The 22795-nt window shown below is 41.6% G+C and overlaps 1 protein-coding gene across 3 annotated transcripts in view; it reads right to left on the reverse strand.

Annotated features, from left to right (window-relative positions):
- LOC129711266 (ubiquitin thioesterase otulin-like) overlaps positions 1 to 22795 on the reverse strand; it is a 36351-nt gene that overhangs the window by 1908 nt on the left and 11648 nt on the right. For 2 of the 3 annotated variants that reach the window (XM_055658792.1, XM_055658810.1), the window contains 6 exons: positions 20594 to 20866; positions 14024 to 14103; positions 11166 to 11269; positions 9759 to 9899; positions 8200 to 8325; positions 3666 to 3935 (listed from right to left, as the gene is read on the reverse strand). In XM_055658792.1, coding sequence (XP_055514767.1) covers positions 3666 to 3935; positions 8200 to 8325; positions 9759 to 9899; positions 11166 to 11269; positions 14024 to 14103; positions 20594 to 20866 — 994 coding nt within the window. The remainder of the gene's footprint in view (positions 1 to 3665; positions 3936 to 8199; positions 8326 to 9758; positions 9900 to 11165; positions 11270 to 14023; positions 14104 to 20593; positions 20867 to 22795) is intronic. The other variant, XM_055658799.1, reaches the window with a different exon arrangement.

Consider the following 22795-nt stretch of genomic DNA (forward strand, 5'->3'; position numbering starts at 1 on the left):
ATGAGACGTGAATTGGCCAAGATAGACTGGCAATTAATTCTTAAAGGGTTGACGGTGGATATACAATGGAAGGCATTTAAAGACCGCATGGATGAACTACAACAATTGTTTATCCCAGTTTGGCAAAAGAATAAATCAGGGAAGGTAGTGCATCCGTGGATAACAAGGGAAATCAAGGATAGTATCAAAACAAAAGATGAAGAATACAAATTAGCCAGAAAAAGCAGCCTACCAGAGGACTGGGAGAAATTCAGAGTCCAGCAGAGGAGGACAAAGGGCTTAATTAGGAAAGGGAAAACAGATTATGAAAGAAAACTGGCAGGGAACATAAAAATTGACTGCAAAAGCTTTTATAGATATCCAAATGAAGAGATTTCTCATCCTTTCCATCTTAAATTGACTGACTATCCTGTATTCTCTGTCTGTGCCATTGCTTCTGGATACATCAGTAATAAGAAAAATTCTCCCTGTACCTTGTCTGTCATGCCCTTTAAGATTTGGTCAATTTTGAAGAGATCTCTCATCCTTCTAAACTCTAGAATCCAATCAATCTCTCTTCATAGTACAACCCCACATTTTTGGACCAGTCTAGTGAATCTTTGTTTCACTCCTTTCTACAACTTTTCTTGGGCAATAGGACTAAAACAGTACACATCACCAGGTGTTCTCTCAAAGATTTTTGGCAATTTCATTAAGACTTCATTACTCCTGACAAACCCACTCATATTAAAGGCTGACATACCATTTTCCCACGTTCCGTTTTATATGCTAAATACTTGTGAACATAATTGAACACTGCATTCACTGGTGTCTGAGCATATGATGAAAAGAAGGTGATTTCTGTCGAGTCTCCGTTGTCGTTGGGGCTGCAACGAGGAGCGGCCTCCAACAGGAGAAGACCGGGGACTCTGGTGCCGACGACTCACCTCACCGTCGCGGAGCTGGCCGAGTCCGGAGCGGGTGGAGCGGTGGTGGAGCGCTGCTGCTGCGGCGGCCCGACCTCCGGAGATTCGGAGGCTGCAACTGCGGGTCTGGCGGACGGTGGCACCGGGAGCCCGCGGGTCCCTGGAGGGAGACCGCTTTTCAGGGCTCCTGCAACGGCGACTTCTCCCGCCCGAGTTGCGGGGTTGAAGAGCTCCTGGAGCGGGGCCTGACATCACCGCCCCGCGCGGCTTGGAATGGCCGCGGGACTCTGCGAGCGCACGCCGGGGGCTCTAACATCAAGACCCGGTGTGCGACCTCGCACCACCCGGCGTGGCTTTAATGGCCGCGGGACAATCGCCATCGCCAGCCGGGGGCTTTGACTTTGACATCGGGGGGGGGGGGGGGGGGGGGGGGGAGAGTGCAGTGGAGAGATAAGTTTTTTTGGCCTTCCATCACAGCGATGTGATGGATGTTTATGTAAATTATGTTGTGTCTTGGGTCTATTTGTTTGTAATGTATGGCTGCAGAAACGGCATTTCGTTTGGACCTCAAGGGGTCCAAATGACAATTAAATTGAATCTTGAATCTTGCTGTAGCTGGTTTGACTCAGTATTTTGCCCTGTGGAACTTCTGCACTAATTTTTTTTTTTATAAGTGCTGGAGGAACTCAGCGGGTCAGATAGCATTTGTATAGGGAAATGGACAGAATGTTTTGGGTCAGGGTACTTCTTCAGTCAGATGGAGTAGGAGGGAGAAACTTAGTACAAAGGGTGTGCAAAGCCTGGCAGGTGATGTGGATACAAATGTAGAAGGGTGGAGATAGTGACAAAGATTCAAGATGAAAAGGAGAAAACGTGTCAGAGAAAAAAGGAAAATAAGTGAAATGTAAATCTGGAGGGAGGGAAATAGGGAAAAGGGTACCTACCTATTCTTCCATTTCACTTTTAGTCTTTGTCACCATTTCCACCTAATCTGAGGAAAGACATTCTTGCCATAGAGGGAGTACAGAGAAGGATCACCAGACTGATTCCTGGGATGTCAGGAGTTTCATGTGAAGAAAGACTGGATAGACTCGGCTTGTACTCGCTAGAATTTAGAAGATTGAGGGGGGATCTTATAGAAACTTACAAAATTCTTAAGGGTTTGGACAGGCTAGATTCAGGAAGATTGTTCCCGATGTCGGGGAAGTCCAGAACAAGGGGTCACAGTTTAAGGATAAGGGGGAAATCTTTTAGAACCAAGATGAGAAAAACATTTTTCACACAGAGAGTGGTGAATCTCTGGAATTCTCTGCCACAGAAGATAGTTGAGGCCAGTTCATTGGCTATATTTAAGAGGGAGTTAGATGTGGCCCTTGTGGTTAAAGGTATCAGGGGGTATGGAGAGAAGGCAGGTACAGGATACTGAGTTGGATGATCAGCCATGATCATATTGAATGGTGGTGCAGGCTCGAAGGGCTGAATGGCCTACTCCTGCACCTATTTTCTATGTTTCTATCTGTAAATTGCTCCTCCTCACGTAACCACCTATCACTTGTCACACTTAATTTGCTTTTTCAGCTTTCTCTTCCCTATTCCCTCAGTCTGAAGAAGTCCCAACAAACTCCTGATAATTATTTTTTACCAGTAACATAATTTAAAACAGCAAAATTATTGCATTGAACAATTAAGGAAAAGTCATCAAAAATTGGTGAATTTTACAAGCCTGTGAATGTTGCTCAAAAACCAGCTTAATTCTGAAAATGAATGAACATTTGCCCTTTGCAGAAAGCAAGTGATGATAATTAATTTCTGAGGGTACAATGGCCATTTCAGAAACTTGCTACAAATTATAATACTGCCACCTGGTAAATCTGCTCCCGATGAAAAATCTGGTTCTTTCACTAGATGGCTCACTGAAGTAGTACCAGCAGATAAATGGTGTTTCATTTGACTACTTACTCCTCAATGCTGCACTGTTGTTCATTAGGCATGTGGTGAATGTGCAAAACAGGTGTCGGCAACCTACAGCCCACAGGCCAAATCCGGCCCGTAACCCAAAATCATCCTGCCTACAGGCATATTTTTTTTCAATTCGTTTTTGCGACCTGGGAATTGTCCCGGGGCAGGTGAGCCGACCTGGGCGCTATAGCCAGTCCCGGGTCAAGCAGGTGACCTGGACGCTACAGCATCTAGTTCCCGGGCAGGCGAGTCGACCTGGGAACTGCAGCCAATCCCTGGGCACACGAGGGATCCGGGAACTGCAGCCAGTCCCTGGGCACACGAGCTGATCTGGGAACTGTAGCCAGTCCCAGGGACGCGAGCTGATCTGGGAACTGCAGCCAGTCCCTGGGCACACGAGGGATCCGGGAACTGCAGAAAACTAATTGAAAAACACGTGAAAACGAATGCGAAAAACAACACCAAGTGTCACACTATGGTGATAGATGTGGTCTGCCATCCGCTCACAGGCATGGGTCCTGGCCCCTATGCAGAACAAGATTGCCGACCCCTGGTGTAAAGGAACATTTGGTCAAAGCCTCCAAGATTAACAAGCTTTCTACTGCAGCCAGAAGATTCAGCCAGTTGGCAGAATGTGTAAATGCATCTCTTCTCTCATCACTACCAATTTATCCTTTATTATTTTCATAATTTAAAAGCATTGAAATGTGAGGAGTGAAATGCCAATTCTGGACTCCTGATGATGCAGAACTCCTAGTCTTTGATAGTTTATTTCAAGATTTTATCATTGTAAGCCCTTACCTGATCCAGTCCACAAGTGTTGCCGACATGATTCAAATGATTTTTCATGAACTGATAAGGGTTAGTAGAAGTATCACGAGCAAACATCAGCCAGCAGAATAGAGGGACCTCTTTTTCATGCACTCTATTGTAGTCGAGTTCAATAGCCTTAGCCAACATCATAATTTTCAGAGCTTCAAACATTGTGTACTCCTCTGTATCGGTTTGGAACAGTTTTTCACAGGCAGCCTTTCTTTCTTTCAAGGAATCCATTTCACATAAATGAGTGCACTAATGGTGGTGACAAGAAGGGGAAGAGGGGAAAGTTAAAATCACAACGCATCAATGTGTAACCAGAGAGCTTTGTAAATTCCTGTTGTCAACATTTGAAAATTGATTGCAAATTTTACACATGCTAATAATAACACACAAAAAATGGGAATAGAATGCCAAATGCTCAAATTTGTTCCAGCATTCTATAAGAGCATGACTATCCAACTGTTGCCCTGATTCCTTTAAAATCCAAAAATCTATCACAGCTTTGAATATATCTAATTACTCATCTACAGTTCTCTGGAGTACTGAATTTCAGAGATTTACAGCTTCAGCTCAGTCGAAATTATATCCCTCATTCTAGATTCCCCTAGATCCTTGATTCTAGATCCTTCAATCAACATCTTAAATTTCTAAGAAATTGTCTCGCACTCTTCTAAATTCCAGAGCTTAAGCTCAATTTACAAAATTATTCTGCATAAAAGAATGCTTCCTCCCAAGAATATTGAGCCTTTGTGTTTCTGCTCCAAGGTGTGTGTGTGTGTGTGTGTGTGTGTATATACACACACACACATATATATATATACTAGACCAAGTGCAAACCCGTTGGGTCTGTTTCCCCAACGCGCGTTTGCGGGGGGGGGGGGGGGGGGAACACTGCGGTGTCACACTCACACTAACCACCCCCCAAACACACAGGCGAGGGCATGTTCACCAGAAATGCTGCCTGACATGCTGAGTTACTCCAGCACTTTGTCTTTCTTTGTAAAGCAGCATCTGCAGTTCTTTGTTTCGAAAATCATTTGGTACTTCTGCTCACAAACTTACATTCCCATCTAAATTTGAATTATTTGAAGCAAATTTGGATAGAATTTATATATACCCCCATGAATATATATTTTTCAAAAACACTTGTAATGTGTGCAAGTGTTAAAAAATCACAATTGTTAAGCGTTGACAACTCTCTTCAGGTCAATAGAGCAAATATTATTCACTCATGGAATACGATCCATACAATCCTTCCAAGACTTTCTACTGCTGCTGAAATGTAATCAGAATCTCTTAAGCCCAGCCTAATTTGAATTTACCCATAACTTTGGTTATATGTATAAACACACTGGACTCAGTTTTGCATCTAATAAGCATAGTAGACGTTAGTACTTTAGAAGTGTTTGTTTTTTGTTTGGGGTGATACAACAGAACTTAAACATTAACACATGTAATAAACTATTTCAGAAGTGTCTTAGGTGCTTTTGAAGCTTTGGTATCAACCATGCATGAACTTTGGAAAAAAGAAAGGGAGAAACACACGAAAAGCATTTCATCTGTCAGTACACTGAAGCAACAATTCAACAAAGTTCATTAAGCAGCCACATGGTTGAACATAAAACCACTGAAGAAAGTGTTGTTTTAAGCAACAAAGCATGCCATAACTTTGGGGACTGCAAGCATCACCTCGAACCTGATCTTGTCCTCACCAAGATTGTTTTCCCTTAAAAAGCCTCAGCCACCACTTCCTCTCCCCTTGACTCAAAGGCATCCTACTGGGAGATGCACTAATACACTGGAACACAATACATTAATGATTATGATGAATAGGCATAACTTAATGATTCAGGTCAAACAATACAGGAAATGTGTGCAATACTCAGCAATTACAGTCAGGCAGAGAAACTGAGCCGAATGGATGCTCTTCGGCCCAACTTGCCCAGACTGACCAAGAAGCCCATTCTAAGCAAATCCATTTACCCGAGTTTGGTTCATATCCCTCTCAACCATCCCCATTGTTAAACAATGCAAAAACCAGTTGCAGTCTGAGGTTACGGGGAGAAGGCAGGAGAATGGGGTTGTGTGGGAGAGATAGATCAGCCATGATTGAATGGCGGAGTAGACTTGATGTGCCGAATGGCCTGATTCTGCTCCTATAACTTATGACCTTATATCAAAACTGGGAACAGTTTAGCAAGTATACATTAACGGGGGAGATGAGGAGAGAGGGTCTGCTATAGGGTTGGCAGCAGAGATTAGGGGACAAAAGTAATAATAGTGAAACATTAAGAGGAGGAGCAATGCAAAATCATTATCTTTTCACACCCCTTACTTGACCTGCTGGAGTATTTCCAATTTTTTTAAATTTTTTATTTAATTTCCAAATAATAGTTATGCCATTTCCTTAACAAATAACATGATTGAAATATTTAAAATTTCCGCCCTCTTTGATATTTCCGCACTGATCACAACTGTGATTTAAGGAAGCAATTAGAAAGATACACAGATTGCAGATCTAGAGATGAAAAGCACTGGTAATACTTGTGGGCCAAAATAGATTCAATCATGCATAACAGATCGCACAGGTTCGTAATTCCACAAATACATCAAGTTTAGCACAGTCAAAAGTGCCATGATTAAAGGAAGTAACAGGGAATCAGGGAAAAATTACCCGATGGAAGTGTCAAAATAAGAGGGAGTAATGTTAAGAGTCACTAATGTTTAATTGTCATATGTACCGAATCAGAACAATGGAATGCTTACTTGACAAAATTAGAAAACGAAAAACTCCACAAGCTAGATATGTAGGAAGGAACTGCAGATGCTGGTTTACACCGAAGATAGACACAAAATGCTGTAGTAACTCAGCGGGTCCAGCAGCATCTCTGGAGAAAAGGAATAAGTGACATTTTGGGTTGACTGCCGGACCCGCTGAGTTATTCCAGCATTTAGTGTCTCACTTCACAAGCTAGAAATTGGAGATGTAGAAAAACACTTAGCAGGTAAGGCAGCATGAGTGGAAAGAGAATGAGAGTTAATGTGTCAGGTTGAAGAGCCTTCATCAGAAGTTGGAGCTGGGTTATTCACGCATAGTCGAGAAACACTTCTTCACAAAAAGGCAAGGATCGAAACAACTCAAATTTCGAACCGGTCAGTTGTAATTCGAACTGCCAATTTAACCTTTGAACTCCTTTGAAGCTGGATCAATCGAAATTTCATTCATGAACATTTGATTAAATCGTGGTAGAAAATCCAAGGAGAGATAGAAGGCAGCAGAGGCTGATGGTAGAAGATTACTTTTCGGACTGGAGGTCTGCACCTGGTGGTGTGCCTCCATGCTGGTGCCATTGTTGTTTGTCATCTTTATCAATGATTTGGATGAGAACGTACGAGGCATGAACAGCAAGTTTGCAGATGACACTAAAGTGGGTGGTATTGTGGATAGTGAAGATGGTTCTCAAAAATTGCAGTAGAATTTTGATGGGTTGGGCAGGTAGTCTGAGGAACAGCTGATAGAATTTAATAGACAGAAATGTGAGGTGTTGCATTTTGAGAAGTCTAACAAGGGCAGTACCTACACAGTGAATGGTAGGGCTCTGGGAACTGTTGTAGAGCAGAGGGATCTAAAAGCGTAGGTACATAGTTCTAAATGCAGGTACATGGTCAAAAAGGCTTTTGGCACTTTGGCCTTCATCAGTCAGAGTATTGAGGTAGAAGTTGGGAGGTCATGTTAAAGTTATACAATACATTTAGAGTAGATTTGGTCACCCTGTTGTAGGAAAGATGTTGTTAAGCAGAGCAGATTTATGAGGACGTTGCCAGGACTTAAGGGCCTGAGCTATATGGAGAGGTTGAGCAGGCTAGGACTTTATTACTTGGAGTGCAGGAGAATGAGGGGTAATCTTATAGATGTGTAGAGCATGAGAGGAATAGATAGGCTAAACGCACAGTCTTTTATCCATAGTAGGGAATTGAGAACCAGAGTACATAGTTTTAAGGTGAGGGGGAAAAGATTAAATAGGAACCTGTGGGGTGACTTTTTTTTACACAAAATGCGGTAGGTATGGAATGAGCTGCCAGAGGAAGTAGTTGAGGCAGGTACTATCACAACGTTTAAGAAACATTTTGACAGGTACATGGATAGGATAGGTTTAGAGGGTTATGGGCCAAGCTTGGGCAGGTGGGACTAGTGTAGATGGGGCATGTTGGTCGGCATGGGCCAGTTGCGTTGACAGACCTGTTTCCATGCTGCATGACTCTCTATGACTCTATGAAAGGTCACAATACAACTGAATGGCAGAAAGCAATCAAGGGGCTGAATTGCCTGATATTCTCCGAGTATGACCTTTCTGATGGAAAAATAAGGTATAGCTGTCCATTAACTTGAATTTTCTATTTAAAATAGACATTTAAGAGCAAAAAAAATGGAGAATGGTGATGGACATTTCAACATCATTTTTGTTTGTTAACACTGAGCAATTATTATACAGCATAAATTAACAGAAAAATGCACCTTGTCTTTCAGTGCCATCAAATATCCACTCAAGAGTTTCACAGGATTTACATCCCCAGAGTCTTGAATTCTAAAATGCCACTGCTTAATCCAGTTAAGTTTTTCTCCAATGAGTTTATCTGGTATCTAGAAAGGAGAATAATTGAATTGAATCTGAAAGTTGCAATGAAATAATAATAAATCAGTTGTTTCAATATCAATACCAGTTTAAAATGATTTGAATATCCTAACACATAGCAAGAAACATGACGTAGAAATCATAGACAATATCTAAAATCTGTGCAGGTACAGAACTCAAAGGTTCCGCTCGTGTGAAGAAATGTCTCCTCATTTCTGAGGAAGGACATTATTGCCATAGAGGGAGTGCAGAGAAGGTTCACCAGACTGATTCCTGGGATGTCAGGACTGTTTTATGAAGAAAGACTGGATAGACTTGGTTTATACTCTCTAGAATTTAGAAGATTGAGAGGGGATCTTATAGAAACTTACAAAATTCTTAAGGGGTTGGACAGGCTAGATGCAGGAAGATTGTTCCCGATGTTAGGGAAGTCCAGGACAAGGGTCACAGCTTAAGGATAAGTGTGAAATCCTTTAAAACCGAGATGAGAAGAACTTTTTTTCACACAGAGAGTGGTGAATCTCTGGAACTCTCTGCCACAGAGGGTAGTTGAGGCCAGTTCATTGGCTATATTTAAGAGGGAGTTAGATGTGGCCCTTGTGGCTAAGGGGATCAGGGGGTATGGAGAGAAGGCAGGTACGGGATACTGAGTTGGATGATCAGCCATGATCATATTGAATGGGCGGTGCAGGCTCGAAGAGCCGAATGGCCTACTCCTGCACCTAATTTCTATGTTTCTATGTTTCCATTTCAGCCCTTAAATGCCCAATCCCCTAGTTCGAGACGGAAACCCACTACTGGACTCCTCAGCCTCTGGATACTTCCTCTCCATAGTTTAACCCTCCAGAAACTTGATACGTTTCGATGAGATCACTTCTCATTCTTTTAAACTCTTAAGAAGAACTACTTATTCTTCTTCTTGGTCTTCTGGGGAAGTGGACCAGCCAACTCAAACTCTTCTCACTTGACTGACCAGTTATCCCAGAACCCAGTATAGCGAAACTTTTCTCTAAATCTTCTAAAATATAAACATTTTTTTAGGGAAGGAGATTAACATTGTCACATAAAGGAAAACAAAAATCACTTTTGTTAAAAACTAATGAGTGTTTAGGATTTGAATGCCCAACATAAAGGATAATGGACACAGATTCATCTTAACTTTCAAATATGTGAGCACAAATATGGCATGGTTAGAGATATGGCATGGCTGTGCAATTCATTCAGTGAAAAAGTTGGTACCAACTTGAATGGCTTCCCTCTATATGGTTGGACTCAATAAATCATAACTTTCATTACTCAACACGAATTACTTTCAAATATAAATTTCATGTGATAAAACACATTACATAACAATGACTTAAGCTGAGGAAACCTTCTGGTCAAGACACAGAAAAAGTGAATAGATGGATAGATTGAACAATAACCGCAGACACGGAAATACCTGGTCCAGATCATCCTGTTGCAGGCATGGAAGTTTTTCAACACTATGCAATGCTTGAAATAGTGTGGCTCTCAGAGCACAATAATTATCACCCCGAACTCTGCGTATGGAATTGAAATCTTCACATACAGCTGCATAGGCCTGTTTAAATAAAAAAATTGATTCTTTTTAAACTTCAGGTTTGTCGCTGGTTTTGAAAGGCAAGTTTGAATTAGAAGAGGACACTCCGAGGGTTGATCAGCAAGATGACTTGGCAACAAACTCAAGTTCCTGGTGCACAGCAGTTGAGTTAGAATTGCACTTACGAGTGCAGGGAATGTGAATTTGTTGAATGCAGTAGCTATCACATGCTGCACTGTAAAATTGAGAAAGCTATAATTTAAAAATAACAACAATAACAAACAAGTATCAGAGGAAATGGACTCGGCAAACTCAGATCATCATTCAAAATGAATATTGATTGGTTTCCCAACTTGATAAGGCATAGGATCACAAAATTATCAAAACATTATGCATCATAACAACCCAAGCAGATTGTGGACAAATACAACTTGCATTTATATAGTTCTGCTAATTGTACAAAACATCTGAAATTACGTCACTGTTGCAGCACAAGCATAATTTTGCTTTAGATCCAAAGGAAGTTTGAGGCACAAGGAAAAGTTTGAGCAAAGAAGTAGTTTTAAGCTTACAACCCAGGCAGCTGAAGTCACATTCACTAATGATGGAGCAATTCAAATTGGCAATACATAAGAGTTCAGAAATAGAGCAGCACCAAGATCTTACCCCTAAACTTCATGTATTCTCAGTCATGTCCCCTTGTTTGAATTATATCAGTGGGAAAAGGGAAGATTTTAGAGACCCATACAGACCTTTGCGGAAACAATAAGAAGTTGCACCAAACTAGTAAATCTCCTCTGTACTCCTCTATTTTGTACTTGAAGTCACACACACTTTCGTGATTACATACATAAGGGTGAATAGAGAGAGAGTGGAGATAAAGGGAAGGTACATACAGAATTGGAAAAAAGAATTATGCACCAACTGAGCTGTCCTTGTACTTGGAACACACTTTCGTGATTACATGGGTGAATGAGAGAGTGGAGATCAGGGTACGAAAAGAAGAATTAGCTCAATATTTTGGAGGGTGGAGGAAAGAACAGTTTTGGAACTGAATTAATACGGAGATTGGTGATGGATAAACTGAACCACAGGTGGATTGGAGAGCTGAATGCTCAGCAGCAGTTCAAATACAGGAGTTTGTTTGCAAACCCTGTGATTCACCTTCAGACAATTGCCAGGAGCAGCACTCAGTCAGAAACCAAGATCAGATGTTGTGCTAGAAATATTTAATTTGATAAAATATCCTTCAAAGACCAAATGTTAAAAATAAAAGTAACTACTGACATTTCTTATCAGCTGGGCTTTTGCTGTGTTTCCTTTCCATTCTCTAGTACAATATTTCAAAATGGCCATGCTGGGTTCAATAGTGGACTTCTCCGAGGCAACTGCTGAAAAACAAAATCATTTGAAAGTCATTTCTCTCCTTTAGCAAATGACATGAACCATCTGGAATACCAATCATAAAACCTCTTGCAGGATATTGCATGAATTCTTGATTAGTACAGATGTCAAGGGTTATGGGAAGAAGGAAGGACAATGGGATTAGGAGGCAGAGATCAGCCATGATTGAATGGCGAGATAGACTTGATGGCCCGAATGGCCCAATTCTTCTATAACTTGTGGACTTATGTTACCTGATAATCTCATAAATGGAAAGAGAACAGTACAATTTCAACTGCATGCAAAGATTGTTAATCACTCGTTCAAATTCTCCTTCAGATCTAACACAGGCAGATTCCCTTCTACGATACGATACGATAGAACTTTATTTCTCGGAGGCAATTCTTGGAGGCACCATATTTTGGTTGTTACTTGGAACAAGTAAAGGGTGGTGAATGTGGAATTCTTTGTCACAGAAGGCTATGGAGGCCAAGTCAATGAACATTTTTAAGGCAGAGCTGGATAGATCCATGATTAGTAGGGGTGTCACGGGTTATGGGGAGAAGGCAGGAGAACGTGGTTAGGGGAGAGAGAGATAGATCAGCCAAGATTGAATGGCAGAGTAGACTTGATGGGCCGAATGGCCTAATTCTGCTCCAATTATATAAGACCTTATGAACTGAATCTCGAGTCACCTGTGGTAAATATTTAAGAACAGACCATTCTTTTTATTGAAGATAGACACAAAGTAATGGATTCATTCAGCGGGTCAGAAAGCATCTTTGGAAAAAAAGGATGGGTGACATTTCGGGTCAGGACTCTTCTTCAGATTGAGGTGCAGGGGGTGGTGGAGGGAGGTGTGGGTGTGGTGGGTTGAAGAGCGGGAGGCGAGAAAAGACCATGACAAATCAAGGCCAGCCAGAAATAACCTTAGGCAAAGCAGTCCCTGGTAAGCCCATTGTTGGCTAGGGACGGTGTGATCTCAAGAGGAAAACAAGAGTGCGGGGGGAGTAAATAAAAGTTACTTAAAATTAGTAATTTCAATGTTCATACCACTGGGATATAAGCTACCCAAGTGAAATACGAAGTGGAGCAGATACAATAGTGGCAGTTAGGAGAATTTTGGATAGGCGTATGGAAATGCAGGAATTGAAGGGATACGAGATATGTGCAGGTAGATATGCGATGGTCTTGGCATCATGTACATTGCGGGCTGAAGAGCCTGTTCTCGTGGTGTACTGTTCTATGTTCCAACAATATAAGCAGCTCCTTAGTTTCCACCTAATCCTCCGCCCTTCACCACTGGCTGCCGTGCGTACCAATTACAAACTGCACTGCAGCGCCTCGATCGGATTTCTTCAATGGCATTTTCTAAACTTACAGCATACCCAACCTGTATGCCCAATGGCAGCTTGATCATGGCACTGAATGAGAGGCAAGTTCTTCCCTCAAGTTGCATACAATGGTGAATTGGAAATTACTTGTTTTTCATTGCTGGGTCTAAACCCTTGGACACCCAATCCCACAGCACTGTGGGGGAGATTTCATCCTTTCATCACACACATTGGTGTGATTCAAAATGGGAACAATTGACTTTTAGATAGGCACATGGATATACAGACAACGGAGGGTTATGGATCATGTACAGGCGGGCAATATTAGTTTATCTTGGCATCATGTTCAGTACAGACACACTGGGATGAAGAGCTTGTTCTTGTGCTGTACTTTTCCATGTTTGATGTGCTATGACTACCAGTATGCTTCACCCAAATTGGAATGATCCAACTGCATAGTGCTGCTTTAATGTTACATTTGAGTTTCCACACCAATACAAGCATTACATTTCAACTGTTTTGGGGGATCTTCCTTAGTCCAGTGAAGTTACTGCTTTTTCATTTCTTTGTGCCCCTTTTACTTTAAACTGAGAAGCTTAACTACAAAATCATAATAATAATAATAATAATAACTTTATTTGTTAAGCACCTTAAAAACAACCAAAGCTGACCAAAGTGCTGTACAGAAAAAAGAAAACAAGCAAGACATCATAAAACAGGCAGAACAACAGAACATACAACTAACACGAGGCGCATAAATTACATACAAAAATCCAAACAATAAATTAAAAAACATAAAACACGAGTACGAACAACGCAGCAAAACCAAGCAAATAAAGTTAATAAACAATTCAACACCTCACTGGTCTACAAAGGCCATGGAGAATAGATATGTCTTCAGGAGTGACTTAAAATCAGCTAGAGAAGGGGCCTGTTTTAACGTGCAGAGGCAATTCATTCCACAATCTCGGAGCCGACACAGCAAAGGCACGGTCCCCTCTGAGCTTCCGCTTAGTCTTTGGCTCAATCAGGAGCAGCTGATCATCTGACCTGAGAGAGCGGGAGGGCGAATAAGGGTGAAGAAGCTCAGATAGGTAGGACGGGGCAAGACCACTTAGGGATTTAAAAGTAAATAAAATAATTTTAAAACGAATCCTATACTGAATAGGCAGCCAGAGGCCAAAAGGTGTGAAACATGATCATGCTTTCGTGTGCCAGTCAAGAGACGAACAGCTGCATTCTGTACCATCTGGAGACGGGCGATGGAGGACCGACTAACCCCCAGATACAGTGCATTGCAGTAATCCAGCCGGGTGGTAACATCATGAGTGATGCTTTTTGATTCTTGTCAAATTAATTGGGCTGAGGAGGTTTAAAACAAGAAAAGAAGTGTGGGGAAAGGTAGGCTGCAGCAAGAAACAAGATCACCTGCAAGTTGGCTTTCATCGAGCAGCCTTTGGGATTTGTCTTTCTCGATTTCATCTTCATCGCGGTAAAGGTCTTCCTCTCTACAAAATAATAAATTATTTGTTCCACAATTAGGGGAAATTTAATTACAAAGCATGAAAAAGTATATTAATTAACTATAAAATGTTCTTCAACCCCTGCCACACCTCATTTCCAATGTAGTTTAGGACCTTTATTTAAAAACAAGTTCCTCAAAGTTGGTATTAGGACTCTTACTTTTCTTGGAATATAATAATACCTTGAACATGGGAGCAATTTTCTAGTTTTGGAGATCATACTGGTCTTTTATAAAGAAAAAGTATACAGCACAAAAGCCAGAAGGTTACATTGAACAAGTATAAGACAACGGTTTGGTTATAATTGGAGCATCATGCCCATTCACTTCATGTTTAAAAGGATTGAAGACTTTTTTTTTTAATAAAGTTTAGAAACAAAATATTTGAAGGTGAGAGTGGAAAGATTTAATAGAAACATGAGGGGTAACTTTTGTGAGAAAATGATGGGGTAAATCAGCAGGTCAGGCAGCAAAGATAGACACAAAATGCTGGTGTAACTCAGCGGGACAAATAGCCTATCTGGATAGAAGGAATGGGTGACGTTTCGGGTTGAGACCCTTCTTCAGGCAGCATATTGAGAGAACATGGAAAGGTGACATATTGGGTTGAGACTCTTCTTTCGACTCTCGATCTGGAACTGTGCCTGAAATCCAGGTGAGTTGACAGCTCAAGCTTGATGGCGGCTAGGGAGGTGTGAAAATCGGCAGAGTCATTTGCCGCGGCCTAAGTGTGGCCAAAGTGCAGGCAAGGGCCGGCGGTGGTAACAGGTGCGGCCTGGAAAAGGTGGGGGATGTGGTGTGGGCTGGGGGTGGTGTTGGCAGCCCAGCATGGTGAAGATCAGGTCCCTGTAATGTATTCATACATATTCATCTATATGTTAATGAGTTGGTGTTCAATATAAGCAGGGAATGTTGGGTAATAAATCTCTCTCTCATGATCCAGGCAATCTACGTGTAAGTTGTTATTCATTCTGCCGTCCGGAATATAACAAAATTGGCAATGAGGATGGGATGGAGTTTGTGAACTTATCCTTTAAATACAGTGCAGGACTGTTTTGCAACATGCAGTATTGTTTAACATTTTAAACAGAAAATACAGAGTTGTGTCGCAGTTGTTTGGAAGCTGGACACGATAGGCTGTAGATCCTTCTATGCAGGGGACTGTAGTTTAAAACAGCAGCTGGATAAATCATCGAGAGCTTGTCAGGCTATCTCTATGGTTACACAAAAAAGCTGGAGAAACTCAGCGGGTGCAGCAGCATCTATGGAGCGAAGGAAATAGGCAACGTTTCGGGCCGAAACCCTTCTTCAGTCGTTGCCTATTTCCTTCGCTCCATAGATGCTGCTGCACCCGCTGAGTTTCTCCAGCTTTTTTGTATAACCTTCGATTCTCCAGCATCTGCAGTTCCTTCTTAAACACAGGCTATCTCTATGTTGTGTCTACGTGGCAAGATGCCGTCCTTGGGATTGTATAAGATTTTTTTTTGTCAAGTTCCTCAAACTGATTAGCATTTGTACAGCTAAGATTTAGGTGAATTGTTACACCAGAACAGACAGGAAATCGGGGTTTTTGAATGGACTTTTAATAAAAAAGAGAACGACACGATGGCAGCCTCCACGGGCTATCGGAAACCTTGGCACTTTTTACAAGAATAGAGAGCTGTTCAGCTCCTATATGCAGAGAGCAAACATGTGTTTCACGGCAAACAACATATTGGAGATTAGTGTTGAAGGAGATACTGACGCATGAAAGCGATTCTGCTCACAGAGATCGATCCTGAAGTGTACGACACACTCGCGAATCTCCTTGTGCCCATAAAGGAAAAATACGTGCCATTCAATGACATTATGAAGAAGTTGGAGGAGCATTTCAACCCCAAAGCCTCTGGAAATTTCAGAAAGCTATAAATTTGGCACTAGAAACCAGAAGCAAAATGAGACAATCAATGAGTACATTGATGCCTTGAAAAACGTAACTTTGCACTGTAACTTTCTCTGAACCTTTCTCGGACGAGCACTACGCGACAGATTTGTTTGTGGTCTAGTGAGTAAACAAATTCAATCCAAACTCATGAACACTCCAGATCTCACATTCGAGAAAGCAAGCAAGATTGCCACCACAATGGAGATGGCAACAAAGAATGCCTGCGAGTTTCATCCACCACGGACTGCAGTGGCCGTTTACAGTCACAAGGCAGTGCCTATGGCCAAACCAAGAGGCTCTAAACCAAAACCAACGTATGGCGGGGAGCCGAGTTCAGCCAGTTGTTATCGTTGCAACGGTAATCACTCATCCCAATTTCGTCAGTTCAAAATGGCCAAGTGCTATAACTGCCAGAAGAAAGGCCATATCGCCTCAGCATGTCGGGCCAAACTTAAAACAGGAAACCAACAATCTGCGGGAATCAAGCGACAACACCAGAGAGGAGTTCACAACTTGGAGGTGAACCCAGATGGAAATGAACTTGGGTTGTACACCATTTATGCAACCAACATGGATAAGCCTACAACCAGCCAAGGCAAGGACTTTCAAACTAAACTATTGATTAATGAACAGTTAATCGATATGTGTATTGACACGGCAGCAGATTGTTCAGTCATGAGCAGAGACCTGTACGAAACAAAGTTCCCACAGATACCATTGTTTGAGAGTAAGGTCAAGCTGAGAACCTACTCGGGTGAAGTTTTGGAGACATGTGGACAAATGAACTGTAAAGTTCAACATAATGGTCAGTCAGTAACACTGCCCATCATAGTGGCCAACTACAGAAATAAACCAACCCTCCTTGGAAAGGATTGGCTGAGCAGAATAGAGTTAGAATGGAAGAACATTTTCAGCGTCGATTTGTCCAAATCACGTCTTGAAAACGTCATAAGCAAACATGCAAACATTTTTGCTGACAGTTACACGGGAATACCAGGGAACTCTGCACACATTTGACTTAAACAAGATGTGAGACCTGTGTATTGTCGGCCAAGACCTGCACCATATGCACTAAAGCAACAAGTGGAGGAAGAACTTGACAGGTTAGAGTGGAATGCAGTACTCGTGAAGACAGACCAGAGTAACTGGGCAACGCCAATTGTGGCCGTACCCAAGGCTCATAAAACTGTTCGACTATGTGGTGACTACAAAGTCACAATCAACCAAGCCGTTGATGACGAACAATATCCATTACCAATCTCGCAAGATCTGTTCGCAGAACTTAGCGGAGAAAGAGTCTTCACTAAATTGGATTTGTCTCACACTTTCGCCCAACTCAATGTCAACAAGGAAAGTCAGCGGTACTTGACTATCAACACACATAAGGGCTTGGATTCATATACAAAGCTGCCCTATGGTGTGAAATCCTCCCGGACAATTTTCCAGTCTGTCATGGACAAAACGTTACACCAGAAACAGTGAAAGACAAAACGTACTGTGTGTGCAACCAGGATGACCTACTGATATTCACAGAGGGCATGGTAGAACATCTGGAAATCCTCGAGCAAGTTCTCACACGACTGAACTGCCACAATGTCAAACTGCGACAAAGTAAATGTGCATTTGCGCAGTCAGAGGTGGTCTACCTTGGACTCAAAGTAGACGCCAACGGACTTCAACCTGTGAAGGCAAAAGTGGAAGCAATAGTGAATGCTCCAAAACCCAACAAAATGTCGGAGCTACGATCATTCCTTGGGATAGTGCAGTTCTATGCATGATTCCTTTCAGATTTAGCAACCGTGCTAAAGCCACTACATCATCTGCTACAAAAAGATGTGAAATGGCGGTGAGGAAAGGAACAGCAACGTGCATTTGACACCTGCAAGGAAAACTTGACATGACAAACTCATTGTTCACTACGATACGACACGCGAAATGAAACTTGCTTGTGATGCTTCAAGTTATGGTGTAGGTGCAGTGATCTCCCACATAATGAATGACGGACAGGAAAAGCCTATTGCTTTTGCATCCCGCACCCTATCACCGAGTGAGCGTAATTATGCACAGATAGAAAAGGAAGCACTCAGCATCGTGTTTGGAATCAAGAAATTCCAGCAGTTTCTTCTCGGCAGACCATTCACCCTAGTGACTGATCACAAGCAACTACTAGTGATACTTGGTCCCAAGTCAGCTATAACTTACATGGCGGCATCAAGGATGCAGCGCTGGGCAATTTTGCTGTCCCAGTATGACTACAAGGTTGAGTGCTGAAGCTCCAAGTGCAACGCAATTGCAGATGCATTGTCACAGTTGCCCCATGAGAACTCTGACGTGGGAAGTGAGAACTCAATCTACACACTGCATGTTGTAGATGGAGACTTTTCAGTGACTGCAACAGAAATTGCACCAGAAACAGAGAAAGACACTGTGCTGAAGTGGGTTTATGAACAGACATTGAATGTTTGGACTGAAATCAATAGTGGATTGAACTCAGTTCTGAACTCAGAGCTGAAGCTTTTCCATAATCAATGCCATGAATTATCATGTGAGCATGGATACATTAAGTGGGGTTACAGAGTGGTTGTACCAGAGTCTTTGAGAAACAAAATTATGAATGAACTTCATGCCAAACATCCTGGCATAGTAAGCATGAAGTCAATTGCCAGAAGTTTTGTGTATTGGCCTGGTATTGACAGTGACATCAGGTCACTGGTGAACAAATGTAGTGTCTGCCAAAATTGCCAGAGTAAACCACCAAAAACACCACTGCAAGCCTGGCCATGGCCAATTAAACCTTTTCAGAGAGTTCATGTAGATTTTTGTGAAAATGGTAATGATCACTTTCTGGTAATAGTAGATATCATTCCAAATGGATTGAGGTTAAGCATATGGGGTCAAGCACTACTACTGAGTGTACCATAGATGAGTTGAGATCCATTTTTGCATGCCATGGTTTACCGGAAGAAATTGTTTCTGATAACGGGCCTCAGTTTCGTTCAGAACAGTTCAAAGAGTTCATGCAGCGGAATGGTGTAAAACACACACATGTTCCCCCATAACATCCAGCCTCTAATGGGGCGGCGGAAAAGTCTGTTAGAATAGTCAAAGATGCTCTCAAGAAACAGGTTTTGCAGGGTAGTTCAAAACTCAGCATGCAACATCGTTTGACTAGTTATTTGCTGAAGTACGGAACCACACAACACTCAACAACAGGTTACTCACCTGTAGAACTGTTGATGAAGAGAAGGCTAAGAATACGCCTAAGTCTCGTTCAACCCAATTTGGCCTTGGGAGTTGAATAAAAACAATTAAGTCACAAACGTCATTTTGACTCCCACAAAAAGGAGAGGTACTTCAAGCCAGTTGAGCAAGTTCGTGTTCTCAGTCCTCCCAACAAGTCCAGTCGAGTCAAGTGGGATGTTGGGAAAATAGTGGAAGTGTGTGGAACAAAAAGATACTTAGTTGGCGTTGGAGATAGGATCAAAAGTGTTCATGTTGATCAAATGTTTCCAGCCAAAGATGAACCAAAAACTGAGCATGAAGTCCTAATCCCTGAGTTTTTATCTGAAAGTTAGTTGGAAGAGACCACTGTGATTGGAAAACAAAGTTCAGTTGGTTCAGACAAAGAAACAGATTCCTCTGGTCAAAGTCAGGGTACTAAAATAGAGCCAAACAAGCCAACAGTTGAGTCAACACCTAAACCTGTTACTCCTGTTACTGTTAGACGATCAGGCAGGAACCGTGAACCAGTAGTCAGATTAGGTTTGTAAATTAAGTAACTCACTGTATAAGTAAAACGAAAATGTGTAGATATGTAAAATAAATATATTATGTTTATCATTTAAGATTTCATAAATACTGGTTTAAATCAAGTATCACAACAACAAAAGTGTAACTGAGTACTTAGATTTAATACTTAAAAAAAGGAGAGCAGTGTAATGTATTCATACATATTCATGTATATGTTAATGAGTTGGTGTTCAATATAAGCAGGGAATGTTGGGTAATAAATCTCTCTCTCGTGATCCAGGCAACCTGCGTGTAAGTTGTTATTCATTCTGCCCTCCGGACTATAACAGTCGCTATAACCAAAAACCATTATAAAGGGATGTTTATAATGAGCGTTTACTATATCAACAGTCATGTCTTCAGTTTACAGCCATGATAGTACACTAACATTTCAAAGTGGAAGTCAAATAAATGTCAGGCACCATTCCAAGGCACGTCTGATGAAAAAGATGCTACAGGTTTAGGATTAACAGCGAACATGAAAAATGAATGCAATGACAATTGCCTTTTCCTCTGCTAGGTGCAGATATACTCATTGCAGACCTACTTTCCTAAGGCCAAGAAATGTACAAAGGATACCGTCAAGATAGAGCTGAGTTTACTTAAAACAAAATTCTATATTTCTCTGTTCGACTGTAAATTAGAATTACATTGAATTCCCCGCTGCATTATTTAGAAAAAATGCCTAGCTTTGAAGTCAATTCAGAAAATGTTCGTATTTGTACCCAGTAAATAGCAAAGTAAAACCCAAGTTGCAACATACCCATCATTTCCTTCCTGATTGCAGACAATTTGAACATCAGTATCCACAGCAACGGAAATATCACTTTTAAAGAGGTTATCTTTCATTTCCAATAATTCTGGTTCTTTAAAAACCTGTTCAGTCGCTTTCACACTCGTATTGATATGTTCACTTTGCTGGTGGTTCCTCATCCCTTCTATTCCAAAATCCAACTGTTCACTTTCTAGATTTTTTGCTCCGGTTTCATCCCCGTGAATCGTCACTTGCGTCTGACCAAACTTTTTTTCATGGTCTCTACCAACGCAAAAAACAAATAAGCATTACAAAGATATTTCAAAACCAAGGCAACAACAGCACTAGGTTTACTGCTGTCTGGCTTGCAAGTATGACTCAGTCATGCTTCTATTATCTATTAAATTAATTATGGTCAAAACAGCACTGATCAATAAACTATTTATCCAAGAAACACAGAACTGTCAACTCTTGCTATAAAATTAAAACACATATTACATATTTCATTAAATAGACAGGATTTTTTCCCCCACTCAATTACAACCACATCCTATTGTAATTATCCTTCTCAAATCAACAGATCCAATGTAAAGGAAAACAGCACTAGCAGTTATTTCTTAACTAAGATTAACTAATGGTTACACATGTTAATCAATGGTTAATACTAACATGGTTAACTAATAACTAAGATGGCCGAGCAGAAAGAGATACAAGGGCAGCAGGAATGTTCTGGGTGGCAAAGGAATAAAAAACAAGGTACCCAATTCAGCAGATTAAATATCAGGGGAAGAGATTAGACTCAGTAACTGTAAGATTTTCGATGCCATTAGATATCCCAAGATTCCAAAATAATGCCTGCAATGTATGTGTACTCTCTGGGCACAGAATGTGAAGGACACTCATTGGTGAAGGAGTTAGCATGAGAACACCCAGCTTGTGCCACAAGTGCGGAGTGTGAGCAGAACATGGCTGCAATCAAGAGTGAATTGCTGACTTGATCTCATGCTGGCATCTTGACGCTCCACATTCCTATCTTCTCTGAACCGGTCAAGCAGATCACATGTTATATGGAATGTAGCATCTTGAGGTAGCACAGCTGCCTTTTTATTCCTTTATTTCTGGCGTCAAAACTAAGCCTCGTCACTTCAAAGGGTTTACACCAGGTGGCAGCCTCCCCACTAGTCTATCTCATCCCTTTCTTCTCTTGCTGTTTTTAGTCTGGTGTTAAATGTATGTTTTAGAGTATCTTTAGTTTTGTATTATGTGGAGGAAATTATTTTTTATCTTTTTCCACAACGGAGTTGCAACTTTTCCCATGTCATATCTCCGTCTGCACTGCGGCCTAACATCGTGGAGCTGGCGGCCTCTTGCTGGGGATTGACTTTGGGAGCTCCAACCACGGGAGCCTGCGGACTTAACATCGTGGAGTGGGCGATTCCTTTGCCAGGGATCGCATTCGGGAGCTTCAATCACTGAAGCTTCGACCACCCTGACACGGGTGCATCCGATCGCCGGCTGCGGGAGCTTCGATCACCCCGAATAAGGATGGTTCAATTGCCTCGACTGTGGGAGAAGAGGGGAGAAGATAAGACTTTATTGCCTTTCATCACAGTGCGCTGCGGTGGATGTTTATGTTAACTTTTATGTAGTTGTGTGTCTTGTTGCTTTTTCTTGGTATGACTGAAAATGCATTTCGTTGTCTCTGTACTGTACACTGACAATGACAATTAAAATTGAATCTGAATCTGAATCTGAAAATGGTAAATCAAATTCTTTGTATGTTCTTCTTGCATACTTGGCTAATAAATGTCTTTGTAATCCTTGTAAAAGTGGTTAGTTTAGTTTATTGTCATGTGCACCAAGGAACAGTTTTGTTGCGTGCTAGCCAGTCAGAGGAAAGACTATACATAATTACAATTGAGCCATCCACAGCGTACAGATACACGATAAACAACGTTTATTGCAGCTAAAGTCCAGTAAAGTCCGATTAAAGGCAGCCTGAGGGTCTCTAGTGGGGCAGGTAGTAGCTGGGGACTGCTCTTTAGTTGTTGATAGAATGGTTCAGTTGCCTGATAAAAGCTGGGATGAAACTATCCCTGAATTTTGAGGTGTGCGTATTTGCACTTCTGTACCTCCTGCCCAGTGGGGGAGGGGAACAGAGTGACCAGGATGAGAATTGTCCTTGATTTTGTTTGTGGACTTGCCGCGGCA

This window comes from Leucoraja erinacea, chromosome 2, assembly GCF_028641065.1.
Source record: "Leucoraja erinacea ecotype New England chromosome 2, Leri_hhj_1, whole genome shotgun sequence".
NCBI classification, from domain to species: domain Eukaryota; kingdom Metazoa; phylum Chordata; class Chondrichthyes; order Rajiformes; family Rajidae; genus Leucoraja; species Leucoraja erinaceus.